General features: G+C 48.5%; 1 protein-coding gene and 1 non-coding gene across 2 annotated transcripts; both read left to right on the forward strand.

Moving 5' to 3' along the window:
- Positions 1 to 2,505: 2,505 nt before the first annotated feature.
- Positions 2,506 to 2,578, forward strand: trnat-ugu (transfer RNA threonine (anticodon UGU)). Its single transcript has one exon. It is a non-coding gene; the product is annotated as a tRNA-Thr (tRNA).
- Positions 2,579 to 11,546: 8,968 nt separating this feature from the next.
- adoa (2-aminoethanethiol (cysteamine) dioxygenase a) lies at positions 11,547 to 12,914 on the forward strand. The gene has a single exon (XM_028969918.1). It carries the CDS (start codon positions 11,685 to 11,687, stop codon positions 12,432 to 12,434), a length of 750 nt encoding a protein of 249 aa, XP_028825751.1. The 5' UTR covers positions 11,547 to 11,684; the 3' UTR covers positions 12,435 to 12,914.
- The last annotated feature ends 1,870 nt before the right edge of the window (positions 12,915 to 14,784 follow it).

Genomic DNA, 14,784 nt, shown 5'->3' on the forward strand with positions numbered 1-14,784 from the left:
TTGGTGCTGCAGTTCGCCTCTGTATCCGCAGGGTGGCAGCAGTGACCGAGATTAGATCTGGTTTCAGGCCCCAGCTCTGTTCCATCAGGCCAGTTGCACGATCTGGGGACATGTTTTGGGTAAGGTTATACAAATTAGGGATATTGTGAGAGACTTAGTGAATGTCATACATACTGTCAGACATTTTTGGGGTAGGGAAGCGATTATAATGGTTCCATGTTATGGTCTGACTGTGTACAGAAGTGCCTTATATTGGGGCCAATACCAAGAGACAACCTTTCTCAATGTGGCATCAATTTAAACATTCTGTGGGTATAAAAAGCTGGTATTGTCAGTAAGTCATTCCAAGCTCATCATTCAAACAGCCATGAACACAAAACGTCACTTAACGGACGAGCATGCGTCACCTGGCCATGGCACGCCTTCGGGTCGGTGGCAAGCAGTCAGATGTTGCTTGTGAACTTGGTGTGTCTCAAAGTGTCATCAGCAGACTTGCATCAAGAACCAGAACTACTGGCAGAGATCATGACAGACTGCTACGATGACCAGAACCTAAGGACCTGTGCACTCAGACATCGTTATGCAACTGCCACGCAGCCGCAGGCCCGTTTACAAGATGCGAGGTGTACCAGGGTTTCCAGACAAACCATTCGCAAAGACTCCACAGCTTTGGCTTGAATGCCAGACGACTGTTGCAGGCGACTCCACTGACACCAAGACGCCGCTGTGAACCCGTCCCTGCCATACCCCACCCACACGTGACCTGGCAGAACTGCGTGTAGCACTTGTGGAAGAGTCAGAACAACATCACGAGGATGGTGAAGAGCATGAGACGTCGCTGTCAAGCTGTCATTGCGGCAAATGGTGGAAACACCCGCTACTGACTTTGTCAATTTTTGTTGTCCCTGTTATTGTCTAAATTTTGGGGGTAAAAAAAATTAAACTAATAAAAATGGTGTTTCTTCTCATACAGTCCCTAACAAAAGTCTTGTCACTTGTGTACAAATTGACCTCAAGTGCCGCTGAAATGTATTTCGAATAAAAAAGTATTTTAATATTCAAAGCTTGGTAAAGCCCATTGAGTCAATTTTTTCCAAAGACATAAGTGTTGTCGCCTTGTCAGGCAGACCCCGCAAGACAACTGCTCAAGTGGACTGATTGTTGGCTCGAAAATCCAAGGCCAGCTCATATTTCACTGCAGCAGAGCTCTACGAGACCCGGTCACCTGAAGTCCCTGTGTCAACCAGAACAGTTTGTCGAAATTGGCCTCCATGGTCGAATCAGTGCCCAGAAGCCTCCACTAAACAAAAGACAATTGAAAAACCATGTGGCATTTGCCAAAGCCCACAGCCTGCTAAAAGGATGGATGCCGGAAAAGTGGCAGATGGTGGATTTTTCAGATGAATCTTCTGTTGAGTTACACCACAGTCTCCAAATAGACCTACTGGGGCTCGCATGGATCCGAGATTCACCCATAAAACAGGGAAGTTTGGTGGCAGAAACATCATGGTCTGGGGTTACATCCAGTATGGGGGTGTGCAAGAGATCTGCAGGGTGGAAGGCAACATCAATAGTCTGAAATACCAAGAAATCTTAGCTACCATTTATACTCCCAACCATAAAAGAGGCCAAATTCTGCAGCAGGATGGTGCTCCATCACATACTTCCATCTCCACATCAATTGGCCAGCCCAATCACCAGACATGAACATCATTGAGCATGTGTGGGGTAGGAGTATATTGATGAACTCTGGGAGGCATGCAAGACTGCTTTCTTTGGTCTTCCTGATGACTTCACCAATAAATTGTATGAATCGTTGCCGAACCGCACGGATGTAGTCCTTCAAGCTCATGGAAGTCATACAAGATATTAAATTTGGATCTCACAGCACCGCTACTTCATTTGCTGACATATTTTTTATTTGAAGTAAATTTGTTAAATTTATGTTTAGGCGCCAAAACGTTTGTCTTGCCAAAATTTGACCTTTTCTGTCTTGATTAAATGATAAATCTTCAGTGAAACTAATTCATTTCAATGCAATAAACATAATTTGGTAGGCTTTTAGCTTTTCATATGAGCTATTTCTTACACCAATTAATTAATTAATTAATTAATAGTCAGGTTAATAGCAGGTGTTTCTACAAAATATATAAGAGACAAGACTTGTGTCGGGGACTGTACATTATTAGTAATATCACAGGGAACTTATTTCATTAAAATGCAAATATACATCAAAAGCGCTCATGTAAATAACAATATCCCTAACTTAATGTGAGTAGTGTTCTTGCACAGGGTCTGGACAACTGTGGTTTCCCTTCTTTCAGACCCTGCCTGCCTTGCTTTTCACAGTTTGTTGTCCTTCGGGTGTTTTTCGAAAAATGATTTGTTCCCATTGAACAAATGCTTCTCTCAGACTTCAATAATTTTGATTACATTCTTTAGGTGCATTAAGGTTGCTACTCTCTGGGATAAGCGTAGATTCTTTAAAGTTCCCCTATTATGAATGGCTTCATAGCTCAGTGGCCTGAGCACTGGTCTTGTAAACCAGGGGTTGTGAGTTCGATCCTCACAGGAGCCTTTCGATAATAGGGTCACTTTAGTCCGCCAATGTGTCACTGAGCAAAGCTCTGTCCCCACACACTGATCCCCAGGCACCCACTTCTCACTAAGGGTGCTGGGTTAAAAGCAGAAGACCCATTTCGTGCTGCAGTGACATTCACTTCACTTTCACTTCACTTTCAATCACAATTGCAATGCTTTGCACATTTTCAAGCCATGATGGTCAGTGGAGCTGCTTTTTTAGGGGAGGGGTGGGAAATTTCTCGGGAGGTAACCTTTCCCCTTATGATGTCATAAGGGGACAAACTCCAGATCCGACCTTCTGAGCTGCACCTCTCTGAACGGCAAAGCAGAACGGCCAAAGCACTATTTACACCTATCTCCATTTCTAGCCACTGCAGGACCATAGACAGGCTAGGGGAACTCGTATTAATGTTAAATCATCTTCATAACAGGGGACCTCTAACAGGCACAAAGAAGTTGGAGATTTTGAAGTCCTAACATAATATAAAATGTGTGGGGAAATTCAAATAATCGAGAATTACTTTTGATCAAAGCTTGAGTTTTGGAAGGTTCTGTGTCTGTTTAATGTGTCCCCATTGTACATTGCGGTTACATGTAAACTGCTTTAACCACGCAGACACATGGTCATCCCGGAGCGCGGCCCTCGACTTCACTTCCCACCCACGGTGACCCTCGGAGTGGAGCCCCGTCTTGGCTCTGAAGAGCCTCGCTGCTAATTAGCAGTGATGCAGCTAATGAGCGAGCCTTGCGTTCGTGTGTGAGACCTGGTAGTGGTGTTCTAATGGCCCTGGTCTGCAGACACCATTTCACACAAACCTGTGCATGGAATGGCAATGAAGTGTCCCCCGTCTCCATCGGTTGACGTTTTAATTGGCCCAATTACCAGCACCATAGCCTTTCCCCATATACCCGCTGCAGGGTAGTTCTCCATTTCCTGCTGAGCAACAGGCAGAAAGCATCACAGAAGCAGTCAGTCACGGCCAGCGGTGGACAGTGGACAGCAGCTCCACGTTTCACCGCTGGAATGGGCTTGGAGGGACAAATGGCAGGAATTCCCACAAATTTCTCAGAAAAGAGGACGGTTGGACACCGGCTTTGAAACGCGAACAAGGAGACTGCTGACTGTCGGCCTGCAATAAAGTGATGCGACCCCATCCAGAAGTCGTAAAACAAGCAGACATCTGCTGAAGTGCAGGACTGTAAATCAGAGGGTGGGATAATGCAGTGTTCCAGCGATGAGAACCACTGCAATTGTTTACTATGCAAACGTCGGATGCCATTAAAGCCGAAATCCCATTTCCCCCCACTTCCTGTGTCATGTTATAGTTGCATTTTTAAAAGCCAAACTATTTTCTGCACCAAAAGTAGGTGTGGTGTAATGGAAGCGTTTCCATGAAATCCTTAAAAGAAGAAGACGGTAATGAATAATATAGTCATAATCGTAGCAAATAATAATAATAACAACACAAAATCTTTGTTAAAAACATTTGTTATCTTTAAAAAATAAAGATTTAAACACACGCAGGGAGCAGGTCCAGCTTCTGAAGCTCGGAAACAAAAGTCAAACAGACCTCTCCGGTGGACAGGGCTTCTTAGCAACTGCCAGTGACCCCTGTTTTACGAAGCACTGGTCCAGGATCAGTCTGAGCTGGCCGGTGCCTCCTCCTGTGTTCTCTAAAAAAATGACCTGAGGTCAGGGATTAAAGGGGCTACAAAATGTTGGGCCTGTGTTTAATACTTGGTTGGTGAAACAGTCGTGGCGACCAATAGAGGGCGTTAGAGCGTCGGCAGAAGAACCATCCATGCTCCGGTGAGCCCTGTCACCTGAGATGCTGGACTGGGACCACCAGGAACAGGGCTGAATGAAACCTGAATAAAACTGGAAAGTTCAACACGTAGGGGCTGCTGCGGCCGGAGGGGTGGGCCGCAGTAACCCTGTGCTATATTTGTCACTGCCACTTGGGAGAGGAACAGTGTCAAACTGTCTGTCGCCACTTCTCTAAATCAGTCAGTCTTTGCGATCTTTGTTGCCAGGGATACTGGGCTGATGTCCCTTATCGACCCCGTGTTTTTGTTACCGGAAAGTTCAGTGCTTTCTTGGTCATCTTCAATAATTTGAAGCCATTGGGCTGTTAAGAAATGTACATTTTCTTTGAGATCGAGTGGAGCATATGAAATGATTCCCATCATTTGCAGTTTTACTGTTTACCTAATAATCTCTCTCTAGTACATCCACCTGACTGAGGAGCTCAGAACCATCAGGCATCAGTGAATCTGTGACTCCAAATAAACCAGCAAATTATTACTTTAATAAACTTGACCAAAGGCATCATAATAGGATTAAAGAAAAAACTGAATAAAAGTAGTTCAATTCATAAATGACTGCACATTGTCACATGGTCATTGATTTTCTATTAATTTTGTTGCATTATGAAACTGAACAAGATATGGATGCCTGTCTTCTGCTTCGCCACTTTCAGGCCCACTCAGTTCCACTTCGCTTTTTTACTCCAACACGACAAACTAACACACTGAAACCCAAACCACCTCTTACCTCGGAAGAAGCGGCCCGGATGTGTGAGGTCTCCTAGAAAACCACTTCAGATGGGCTTCAGATCCCATCCCGTCCCTCAGGATGCCTTTAACCATACACTAGTGAACAAGTCCCACTTTAAGCACTGCTCTGCGCTTTCTTAACATATAGTGCCGGTAATATCATACCTGTACATAGATGAGTGAACTTAAATTTTTCATTAAATCACGAAAACACCTCCAAACAAAGAAAAAGGATCTAAAACTCCAGTGGTCCTTCTGCCCTTCTGCTCTTGTTGACCCCCTCGCCCACAGCTGCTCAGCAGCAAGCGAGCGCGGTGGAATGATCACTCATTTCAGAGCGATGACCTGACTTGTTCTCAGAGACGGTCATATCGGAGATGAATGTCACCTCCAGCCGCAAAAAGCCTGGGCTTTCCAGCTCATCGGGCCCGTCTGTGCGCTCTTCTAACAAGATTCTAACAAGGAGCCGCGGTGGACGGCCAGGCCATTGCACAAAGTCAGCGAAGTATGTAGGGTTCGCTTCAGTCTCATTTGGCCCGTGCCATAGGTCAAATGTCACATACCCAGACTCCAAAATCAACATTAAAAGGAAGGCAGATTCATTCGGAATTAATGTCTCTCTCTCTCTCTCTCTATATATATATATATATGTTGTTGTTTTTTTTTTTAAACAACTTCATTAAGTATGCAGCTTCAGTTCATGTTTCACATAATACAGGTGTGCAGGTCAGTGGTGGCCTGGCGGGTAAGGAAGCAGACTCGTAACTGGAGGGTGACACTGAGGTCCCCTTGAGCGAGGTACACTGCCCACCGGGCATCTGCCCACTGCTCACAAAAATCTTGATGGGTTAAATGCCCGGGACACATTTCACGATGTGCGTGAATTCATTCACAAGTGTTAAGAGCCCACGACAAAGCATGAAGGCGGCTGCATGTGTGATTCAGCAATATGTGGGTGTGTGCCTTATGTTGAGTGTGTGTGTTTAAATCTCACCTTTACCATTAGTGCTACTGTCAAAAAGCATGTGTGTGTGTGTGTGTGTTATAGTTAAAATGAACTACATTGCATTGACTTTAATGAGTTCGTCTAAATGTGTGGTTAAAAAAAGTACAACAAAAGTTTTTTTTTTTTATTACTACGTTGCATTTTTTTACTGCAGTGGGAACCCGGTGTGATGACACCGCCTCCCTAGAATCATTTGACCCTGCATGCGTTTCTCCGATCATCCAGTGGTGAATCATAGACTGCGTGGGCTTTGGTGGCGTGAACAATATCAGCCAATGCCTTGAAGAGCAACCTTTGACCTTTTGAGTGGAACCTGGTCATTGGGTTTCGGATCCTTGTTTTGAGACACATCGGCGTCCCCCTCCCACCCCTTCCCCCGTAAACTCTCCATCCGGACGGAGGCGCGGCCCCACGTGACCCGTCTGTGGAGGCTGGTCGGGCCTAACCAAAACTCACGCTCACGCCCCCTTCACCTCCGACAGGGGCCGCCATCCAAAATCCAGACAGAATCTTTGTATGGGAAATACGCAACGGCAGCGCGCTAGTAAACCAAAACAAGAACAGAAGGAGGAAGTTGCGTTCCAAAATTAGAAACTCGCGGTTGTCATTGTTATACAGTGAGTTGAATCACAGTGACAATACGGTTGTCCCCGGAGCACGCACGCCAAACGGCAGATTTCACAACCTTTCAGAAATTCCTTTATTGTGGTATGAAGATGACAAGTGAAATTGGGAAATTTGCCCTTAGCAAGCATGACGTTGGCAAATAGTGACCCTCAGATAAACGTGATTGTAGAAACCTTGATTCCTGGTTAAAAGACGTCAGTAACTAAGATAACACACACAAAATAATGCTTGGCTCTCTCATTCACATAGCTCACTAATACAAAGGACATTTGGTCCTTGTAGTGGAGCTGCATGTCTGAGACGCTAAAACGAGAGAATGCAGCCTTTGTAGCAGTTAGCGTAGCAACAGCCTCAACCAGAGATGCAAATAACTGCGCCCGGCCGTGTTATTTGAGGCGGTCATCCAATGTTTCTTGCATATTTCGCTCGGGTTGGCATATGACCTCAGACTTTAATCGGCTTTCTGTATTTTAATCTCGATTGTGGTTAATTGCGCGCATCCTGTTCACGCAAAAAAAAAAAAAAAAAAAAAAAAGAGCCCCTTTCTTGAATGTCGAAAAACCCGCATAGGTTATTCTCAGCCGTGTGGACACGATGACAGGAAGTGATTCAGTGTGTCAAACTGTTTTTTCCCCTATAGGTGTTTGGACCACCATTATTCCATCGCGTCGGGCTCATCGTGACTGAATTAAAGCAGCATTCGCCATTGTTCGAGGGGGCCGTGTCTGTCTCCCGTCGAACGGTCATTATCTTGTTCCGTCTCGCCCGTATTCAAGACAGAGACGTGCGGGGAAAAAAACAAAAAAAACGTCATTCTGTGGGGCCGTCGTGGGGCCCCTCCTCTGAATCCTCCATCCTGCCTGCTGCAGGTTTCCCAGAAAACCTGGCCCGTGAATGCAATGCCAGGAATGCCCCGTGTCCAGGTGCCGCCGACGGTCCCACTGAGGTCCCGTCACTCCATCCGGGGTGGAAGGCCACCGGCAAGGGCCAGCGCGCCCGCCAGACGTCAGCCGCCGAGTGGATGAGCTCCCTTATTGGCCGGGCCCGTCTCAATCTTGGTCCCCCACAATAACGGTCTGACAGGACGCGGGCCATCCGTCTCCATTATGGGGACAGTGTTTTCTCTGGCATTACCTACTCTGTCGTGTTCTCCTCGGGCTCCAAAGGAGACGCTGTCTCATACATCATTTTCGCACAAAGCCCCGGAGCCCCCCGGTGGGGGAGAGGAGCTCCTTCCTGCCCACTGTCCCTCCCTCCGTGGCTGTTCACCTTGACAGGGACAGCTCCCTGCGACAAGGGGTCCAAATTAGCATAGCAATGGGGACCTCCACCAGGCTGACAGGAGCCTGGTAACTTGTAAGTATCTGCAGTCGGCGCGCCGCTCCCCCCTCCCAAAAACTCTTACCGCTTTGTATTGTACCAGCAGTCTCTTTACATTTACTTCTAACAAGGCCTTTACCGCGGTAAACCTAACTCGCTCTACGTAGAGCATCCGCAACATTACTTTTATCTCCAGCTCATTTTTCTCATAACTTTTTTAGAATTATTAGCCCAGCCTGAGTGGTTTGATCATGTGATCCACCACCATGGGCCTTGGGTGGAGTTAATGAGACATTTATCCCTCTACTAACGCTTCTTGGTGGAAAGAGTTGGCCCTGAGATTTCCCAGACTTCATAGCACATTACTTTTAATAGAGACGCATCTCAGTTAAGATGGCCAGAAATGCAGGGCTCCTCTGCTCGGCTAAATCGATCCGTTCTTCCGGTGCTTGGACTGGTTGGTTCTCCTCCATTGCAGCTGTTCACGTGAACGTCAGGGGCACTTACAGGACTGGAGGAGACTGACCAATCAGCACACAGCATGCCAAATTTCCCGGATCTTTGGTCTTTCCCAACGCCTGGGGTACTGGGCTTCTTATCTGGTCGCTGGGCCCAATTTTCTTAATACTATAACATAGCACATGGTTCACTGGTGTGTAAATATGTACCCAGAAGAATAACTTTAATTGTATTTTTATAAATCATGGCTTACATAACATCTTTCAAAACTGGCAACCAACAGGGATTTCGTGGAGTGTGATGGTTTCAGGGCGTCGACGTCCTCAGTGCCCCTCCATTTGTTGATCTATCTGCGTGTTGCTGTCTCTTGTGAACTGTGTCCCAGAATCAGTGGGGTCGGCTGGGCCTGGGCGCGAGTCGCCGGCCGACTGTCATCCATGTAATAAACTAAGTGCTATGGGGGGGGGCTCCAAAACAAAGCTCATTCTCCTCCGGCTGCGAAGTGTGGCCCGTCATCCCTCCTCATCTGGAGCGGCGGCACGGCAGGTTCCGCTTCAGAGGCCATGCGTGAAAGACAAAGCCCCACGCAGCCTGGTGATAGATCGGACATTACCCGGTGTGTCAGGACCTGTTGCCGAGAACCCACACCTCCCGTGGGGGCGAGGACGTGGTCCTGCTGCAGTCTGTAAAAGTTACGCACCCTACAGCAGCACAGCATCCACCTCGAATGTTCTAGAATGCTATCTAGCGTCCGCTCTTTTGCTGATAGGAATGACGTTCTTTAATCAGATTTATGGCGGGAAAAAAACGCATGGATTTTACTCCTTCCCCATTTCATGCCACGCCGGACAAAGTCAGAAAACTGGGAACACCTCCCATTGTCAGCCCACGCGAGCTCGCCTGGCGTTGATCTCGAGCGAACGCGTACCACGTTGGCTCTTAGCCTCTCGTGGCCTGACTTACAACGAAGGTGCTTGATGAGCGCGGGAAATTAGCATGACACAAAGCCGTGACGGAGGAGGCCCATTATTCATCTCACCAGGAGACCGTTCAGAGGCTCTCGGACGCGACGCACCTTTTCCCGACGCAAAGAACAAATGTTTGCATTGCCCTCTGCCACCGAATTATGCCAACAATTTCCCGGCGAGCGGCGGACTCATGAATTTTCATCGCGCCGCGCCATTGTTGGCGCGCTTCAACAACGCCGTTCCTTGTGAGCCTGCCGATTTAGCGCCGGCCAGAAGTATGCAAGCCGCCATTATGACAGAAGAGAACGGGCCCTGACAATGGGCGCGTTCAGGCCGGGCCGTTAGAGAGCCATATTGTCCCACCGGCGGAAGGCGGGGCCTGAGAAGAATCGGCGCGGTCATTCAGGACTCTTGGCCGCGGCCGCGCGCTTGACTTCTGCGCAATGTTAGTCATGCACATTTCGAAAGGCGGAGAATAATGTTGCCTTTATCTCCGCCGAACATAGGCAGACGGGGAAACGATTACTTATCCTGCGTCGCCCGTTTTCCCCCCAGCTGATGAGCGTATGTGTACGTCTGACGACAATGCGCCGACTGTCACCGGAAAAACACATTTCCCTAAAAATGTAATTTATTTAAAATGTAAAGCAACGCTGCCTATTCAAACAGTTTCATGTTACCAGTGCATCTGGAAGAATGGGGACACTGTGGAATAGGTCATTTGTTTTATAACCTACAACCTTTCAGCCACAGCCAAGAGCCGAGTGTTTTTCAGAAGTCGGACATTTCTGCATTATAAATCCAATTTTGACCGATCATCAGTAATGTTGGGAGTAATGTTACATTTACAGCATTTATCAGACGCCCTTATCCAGAGCGACTTACAATCAGTATTACAGGGACAGTCCCCCTGGAGCAATTTAGGGTTAAGTGTCATGCTCAGGGACACAATGGTAGTAAGTGGGATTCGAACCCGGATCTTCTGGTTCATAGGCGAGTGAGATGGCGATCTGCCAATCATCACTTGTAATGAATATATAAAAAAAAAAAATTCCACAGGGGCAGCGGTGGCCTAGCGGTTAAGGAAGCATAATCAGAAGGTTGTCGCCAAGGTGCCACTGAGCAAAGCACCGTCCCCACACGCTGCTCCCCGGGCGCCTGTCATGGCCGCCCACTGCTCACTCAGGGTGATGGATTAAATGCAGAGGACAAATTTCACTGTGTGCACTGTGTCACTCACTTCACTATACTTTTTTTTTTTTTAATGCAAGACCAGGGACAGTGGAAACGTGGGCCGTGCGCGTCAGTCCACCTGATTTCCATATCTCGGCTCCTGAGTGGAGGCTGACTGAATTACGGGAGCGGAGGCGCCATTTGGATGCGCCTGTCTCATCAGGTCTGAAGTGGCCGGCCTTTCATGGGGGCTTTGTGGCAGGATGAAAGAAGGGAGCGGCCTCGGCCCAGCCACGCCTTCGACCCGCTCAGCATCAGGGTGAACCAGAAACGGAACACCCCTCCCACCACGCCTGTCCAAATCCCACGCTGTTGCAGTACTCTCAGTGGGGTCTCCATTCTCGTTCTCATTTTCTGGTGCAAAAAAAATAAAAAGTGTTTAATGATGATGATTTTGCATATGAGGTATTAAATCGTCTGTGGACGTGGCGTACAATAATAGGCATTAAAAAGAAATATGTGATGGAATAATGTGAGATGATGATTGTTTGAATCTAAATTTTCTTCTGAAGTGTGTGGACGCGTTGCGAACATAACGCCTATTTGCCGAAGGAAAAGTAAAAGATAAACGGGACAAAAACGTGGAAACTGATTTTCCACTCGGGACGGGCGGGGGTGCCGGAGAAGTCGGAGAGTTGAACGGCCTGGCTGGCCTTGCCCCCTCCCCTGGTCGCCGGCGCGCAGGGGCGCATGGGAAGTGTAGTCCGGCCGGCGCCGCGCGTCGCGGCGTGCGCGGGGGAGTGAACTACAAGTCCCGGCGCGCCTGGCGGCGGGACGCGCGGACCCCCGTCACCGCGAACGGGGTAGCGGGCGGGCGGACGGGCGCGTACGCGGAGTTGTTTTGTTGCGCGACGGATTATTTTCAAAACCGACGCTGGTTTTTATTATTATTATTATTATTATTATTATTTTGGTTCTCCGTGCGACGCAAAATGCCGCGGGACGCCAAACCCCCCCTGATCCAGAAGATCGCCGACCAGGCGCACACGACTTTCGCCTCGGCGGACGGGAAGGCGCGTCCGGACGCCCAGGCGGAGCTGGTGCGGCTGGCCGGCGAGATCCGAGCCTCGGACCTGAGGATCGCCGCGCCGAAGACCAAGAGCTCCAAGCCGAGCCGCCACAGCCCCCCGGTCACGTACATGCACATCTGCCAGACCGACGCGTTCAGCATGGGGGTCTTCCTGCTCCGCCGAGGCGCGTCCATCCCGCTGCACGACCACCCCGGCATGGACGGCATCCTCAAGGTGCTGTACGGCAAGGTGAACATCCGCTCCTTCGACAAGCTGGACCGGCCCGCGGACGGCGAGTGCGACGGCCTGTTCGACCCCCCGCTGGCGCCCGGCGCGCACAAGGACGCGCTGTGGCGCTCCACGCTGCGCTCCACGGGCGAGTTCTCCGAGGAGAGCGGGCCCTGCGTCCTCACCCCCCTCCAAGACAACCTGCACCAGATCCGCGCCGTGGGAGGGCCCGCGGCCTTCCTCGACATCCTGGCCCCGCCGTACGACCCCGGCGACGGCCGCGACTGCCACTACTTCCGGGTCCTGGAGGCCGCGGCGAGGAGCGACGAGGCGCAGGCGTGGCTGCTCGAGGTCCCGCAGCCCGAGAGCTTCTCCTGCGGGGCGGAGCCCTACCCCGGACCCGAGGTGTCGGTGCGACGGGGACGGGGGACGGACAGCAGGTGACCGCAGTGTCGCCCGGGACAATATTCTGGGTTCTATATTTGTACTTAAACATGCAAAACCTGGATCTTTGGGAGTAAATGCTATACATTTTATTGTACTTTTGTAGATGTGTGTGTGTGTGTGTGTGTCTGTCTGTGTTTCTGCATGTGTGTGTGTGTGTGTGTTACTATTCTGGGTTCTATATTTGTACTTAAACATGCAAAACCTGGATCTTTGGGATTAAATGCTATACATTTTATTGTATTATTGTAGATGCGGCTGTGTGTGTGTGTGTGTCTGTCTGTGTGTGTGTGTGTGGGGGGGGGGGATTAAATGCTATAAATCTTGTTGTATTATTGTATTTTTTGTATGGATACCGAATGTAAAACCTACACACGAAAGATGTATTCTCATATTGCACTGAGTTTATTTATTGCTGGATTTTGCATGACTGTTTCTACATTCTGCATTGACGGGACCAAAGTATGATTAAAATATGAATTCACCTCACTCAGTTCTGATTATTAACTCCAGTGTGAAGCTTATCCATTAACGCACTGCGTTGCCTCTTTCTGTTCTTTTTTTTTTGTTGTTCATTTTTATATGCCGCTCTGTGAAAAACTTTTAGGCAGTGGGGAAAGATTTTTTTCCCAACAGATGCTGCTGTAAAACACATTATTCTGGCGAAAGAGGTAAAGCGGTTCGTGTTGGCGTGTAGAGATGTTCTAGAAGAACTCCAAACTGATGAATTATCTGATGAGAAGAAAACCGCGTAGCTGCTCAGAGTCTGTTCCTCGACACGCACCGCGCCACTGTTTCACGAGAACAAAGACATTTTGTCATAATTAACATCTGATCCAGATTAGACTGACGCTGATTCCGTTTCCGTTGCTTTGAACGGGTACACACAGGGTACAATATTAAACCTCCAGGTACATTGTACCTCAAGAATCACAGGACAGGTCCTTTGTGATACCATGTTGTGCCTTTAAAGGAACATGATTTGGGAAACATAGGGTACACAGTTGTACCCATGAACCTGCACCACATGGAAATGATCCCGATTAAGACAACGTACCAACAGAAATGCGGGTAAATTGCCAGATTTCAGCTGCACAATAGTGACAGAATGGCTAGTGGGTCTGGCCAATTTTTCCATGTTTGTAAAAGCAGCATGATGCAAAAAAAGGACAAAAGGACTGTGAAAACATATCAATGACAGAACATCAAACACGAAAATATATCAGTGACAGACATCCAGCAATGTTTAGCTCGCTGTGCCTGTGAGTTGAAGGTTGCCGGTTCAGGCCCAGACTCCCCACGTCCGTGGCTCCTTCCGCACGGTCTTTGACCCCACAGCAGACCCCCACATCGTACTTATATGTAAATATAAGTCATGACAGGCACTCAAAGGCCTTAAAGGCTACAGATGACTAGGGTACCAAAAAAACCTACTAGCACAGGTACGTTTATTGTTCTTTAGAAGGGTACTGCCTTCCATTTCTTCGTGTGTGTTATAGCGCATGTCAGAATCTCATGGGGGGGGGGGGGGGGGGGGGGGGGGGGGGGGGGGGGGGTAATATTAATGACAATATTAATGATCAGATTTCATATTGTCCACGGGTACCAAACAGCCGTGTCCTGTTTGTAACGAGATAAGCAATAAGTGGGCGAGTTTTTTTTTTTTTATCATGTACCGTTATGCGTGGGGACTTGCAGACGGGACCGTGGTGCGCTTTTCCTCGCAGTTTTCTCGTCGCCAGGGTCGCCTTCCCTGCCGCTGGAGCGTCCTCGTCTCCGATTATAGCACCTTTTTTCCTGTTCATCTCTCCTCCGCACTTCCAGTTAGACTGCGATCTCCAGGTTTTTTCTCCGTCCCACGGTCCACGGACACGCGTGTTAGGTGAGCTGTCCGCCTCCCGCCTTCTGCGGGTTTATTTCGCAACTGTGGTCCATTTGGTAAATCAATTCTGTGGAACATCTGCAGGCTTGTGGAGAGGAACTTTTATCGTTCGTTTATCATCAACCCACAATTATTTTACTGTAGCTGAACACAGTCACGCAATAAAACTGGACAAATCCACAGTAGTACATCAACTAGTGCAATTAGCGTTATTTCGAACCTTGTCCATGCAGCACAGTAAACTTAGACAACTTTAGTGTGTGTATGTCTGTGCGTGTGTGTGGGTGTGTGTCCGCATGTGTGTGTGTATATATGTGTATATGTGTGTTTGTGTGTGTATATATGTGTATATGTGTGTGTGTGTGTGTGTGTGTGTGGGTGCGTGAGTCAGAACGAGCCGCTGCGTGCGCGGGAAACTCCCCGCCGTCCGGCGCGCGCCCGGCGGTTCATTAAAGCGAATCTGCCCCG

This window comes from Denticeps clupeoides, chromosome 2, assembly GCF_900700375.1.
Source record: "Denticeps clupeoides chromosome 2, fDenClu1.1, whole genome shotgun sequence".
Taxonomy (NCBI): Eukaryota; Metazoa; Chordata; class Actinopteri; order Clupeiformes; family Denticipitidae; genus Denticeps; species Denticeps clupeoides.

Coding starts and splice junctions, on each gene's coding strand:
- adoa (XM_028969918.1), top strand. CDS start 11,685: ATGCCGCGGGACGCCAAACCCCCCCTGATCCAGAAGATCGCCGACCAG.